Here is a 2,818-nt window from a genome sequence, read left to right as displayed (position 1 = left end):
ATCCCTTGTTTAAGAAAATCCCCCATAAAAAGGACCCCTTTCCACTCCCTCACCCCCCCCCCCCCCCCCCCCACCCTCGTGCATTTTCTTTTTTTCAATATCATCATGACTCTGTCTAAGAGCACCACCTGTTGAAGACGACCACTTTTCTCAGGTCCCAGACAATAGGTAGTTGTCTTGGATAGGTTTGACAATATATATTTTTCTAAAAGTCAAAAATACATATATATCAGTATAATCTTTTATTAACACTTTGCCCCTACGGGACGCCGATCGGAGATGGTGTGATATACTGTCCCCATGGTTTTATGCACCCCGTATAATTTAGAAAAAATTTGATCATTTTTTGCATAATTTCTGATTATTTTCCTTTTTCATTCTTTGTTAAAATTAACAGAATCGCATAATTTCACATTTTGGGGCTCATTTTGCATAATTTCAGAATTTTTCTTGCATAAAACGATGGGGACAGGATATAGCGTGTACCGCATCTGTACCCTGCTCCGAGGGGATAAGTGTTGCGCGCTCAGCACGCTGCGTGGGTAGATAGTGTACTGTAGTGTTAAGCTTGAGTGTCTTTTTTTTTTGGTTTTTCAAAAATGAACTCATCAAGTAAGTCTACTAATTGCCACAAAGGATTCACATAGGGTAGGCTACCTACACAGGGTTCACACTAAGCAGGAGATTTTTCCCCCCAAGACTTTTCCAAGAGTTTTCAAGACCAGATTTCTTTTTTCCAAGACAAATAACATGTCAATTGGGAACAAAACATTTTCGTTCAGCATGCAAAAATACATATAAGGTACACTCCAGACTGCGTAAAGTCGAGGACTTCTAAACTTCGAGGAAGTATTTTTTTTACAATAGATCTAGATCTAGTTAAAAATTTGTTTTCCTAAGACATTTCCAAGAATTTTGTCGACTTCCCAAAATTCCAAGAGTTTTTCAAGTCTGCGGGAGGAAAATAAAACCAACATTCCAAGACTTTCCCAGTTTTCCAAGACCCGTATGAACCCTGCCTACACCACTGAGACCCGGAAAAAAAAAATCTATCTTGGAATCCCGCGCATCCCCTCCCCCCCACCCAAACCGGGCCCATCTCTGGGGGGGGGGGGGGGGGGGGGGGGAGAAGGGGAAGGGACGCGTGGGGCTGTATTTAATTACTGTCGTAGTCATCAAAATTCTCCCCTTGCATGACCTCCGACTGGTGGTAGCGCCCCCTGCTGGCAAAGTCGGCGTTGTCTTCCGTCAATTGTGCGGCTAGCGTCTCCACGGCCGGGGTTCGGGGGGCCACGATTATATGCTCGGCCGGTAGATGACCGCGTCTGAGAACACAGAACGGGAAGATTGGAGAGTAGAACAATCACAATGATAACAATGAATAGTAATTGTTGCAAAAATAACAATAACGATAATAATAATAACATAATATGATAATAACGATATAATATTAATAATAAAACAATGTTGATCATAATAATAAATAAAAATAATAATAATATTAATAACAATGATGATAAAACAATAATAATAATAGTAAAAATAATAATAAAAACAACAACAATTATAATAATAATTTTTTATAAAATGTTTATAATAATAATAGCAATAGTTTGTTCATCATGAACTGATGTTTTTTGTGTTTGTTACTCTCTAGTAACACATCTATTCTTTGGCACCTGTATGACCTTACTGTGATGCAAGTGCCGAAAAACTCTTACTAAAACTACAAACAACTCACCTACACCTGCTAAAGAGCTCTTTTAACCATTCATAAAAGTTGAACTCTGCGATTCCTGAAATAAGGAAAGAAGACGGGTAAAAACAAATTATGACAAAATCATACTTCCTAGAAACAAGTAGGCCTACAAAGGAGATGTTGAGAACAGATAGAAGCTAAATGGTTAAAAAGACAACACAATTTTCTCGTACAAAACCAAAATATTCTGACACCACCCAATAGTAATATATAGACACCCAGTTTTTTTTTTGCTGCCAAAAGTAGGGCAAGGTACCTTCTGTTCCTTTTAAAGATTTGGAGAAAATTTCCCAAAAATTTTTGAGGCTCATTTTTAAGATAAGTGACTTACATACTTTTCCGGCCCCCTTGGACAAACTTTTTTTGGGATGTTGATAGGTTTTCTGGATTTTAGGTCCCACAAAAAAGATATAGTTAAGGCTTGTGTGGCCAACCCCCAGAACAAAACCATTGGCAAGAAACCGTCCTCAATTCGGAGATCGTTCCTTCTCCTTTTCCCCAAAAGGGAACCGGGAAGGCTGGGGTACCAATTGGATGGACCCCAATTTTGGCATGGAACCCTCCTCAATTTGTCGATTCTGTGGTTCTGCCAAGGACAGGAAATTCTCTCCCTTATCTTCCTTCCAAACTAAATAACTCTAAAATAAAAAAAGTAAAGGGGGGATTTTCCCCCCCCCCAAACCCCCCCCCTCTCCCAAAAAAAACCCCCATACATTTATCTACACCACCAATTTAGCGGGCCAAATTTATACATCGGAACACAGAAACAAAAAAACCGCAAAATACCGAAAAAAAAATACACCCCTCCCCTCCAGGTCCAGCTTGCCCTGGGAAGTATCCGGGGCTGGCGCGGCCGATGTAGAAGTAGATGAGCAGGAACACGGTGAGCTCGATGAGGGCAAAGATCCACTGGATAGTGAACATGATGATCAGACAGATCAGGGTCTGTGGAGAGAACAATGTGGAAGATAACCCTCAGCGTAGAATCAGAAACACATGTAACCCCCCCCCTCTCTTTCTATCCCTTCCTTCTCCCTTAGTGAATCCCCTTCTCTTCCT

General features: G+C 40.5%; 1 protein-coding gene across 1 annotated transcript; it reads right to left on the bottom strand.

The window, feature by feature from the left end:
* Positions 1–1,109: 1,109 nt before the first annotated feature.
* Positions 1,110–2,699, bottom strand: LOC101848267 (solute carrier family 12 member 8). The gene is made up of 3 exons (XM_005113547.3): positions 2,587–2,699; positions 1,742–1,796; positions 1,110–1,325 (listed from the first exon to the last, which is right to left on the bottom strand). Exons 1-3 carry the CDS (start codon positions 2,681–2,683, stop codon positions 1,157–1,159), a joined length of 321 nt encoding a protein of 106 aa, XP_005113604.1. The 5' UTR covers positions 2,684–2,699; the 3' UTR covers positions 1,110–1,156.
* Positions 2,700–2,818: the final 119 nt, after the last annotated feature.

Source organism: Aplysia californica, unplaced genomic scaffold, assembly GCF_000002075.1.
Source record: "Aplysia californica isolate F4 #8 unplaced genomic scaffold, AplCal3.0 scaffold03332, whole genome shotgun sequence".
Lineage (NCBI taxonomy): Eukaryota > Metazoa > Mollusca > Gastropoda > Aplysiida > Aplysiidae > Aplysia > Aplysia californica.
The sequence above is the reverse complement of the archived record's forward strand: the minus strand, read 5'-3'. Positions and strand labels throughout refer to the sequence as shown.

Excerpts from the sequence above, each read along its gene's own strand:
- LOC101848267 (XM_005113547.3), bottom strand. The coding sequence starts at position 2,683 with ATGTTCACTATCCAGTGGATCTTTGCCCTCATCGAGCTCACCGTGTTC. Across the intron at positions 1,797-2,586 it reads CAGCCCCGGATACTTCCCAG|GAATCGCAGAGTTCAACTTT; the intron begins GGCAAGCTGGAC and ends TCCTTATTTCAG. Across the intron at positions 1,326-1,741 it reads GAGCTCTTTAGCAGGTGTAG|ACGCGGTCATCTACCGGCCG; the intron begins GTGAGTTGTTTG and ends CTGTGTTCTCAG.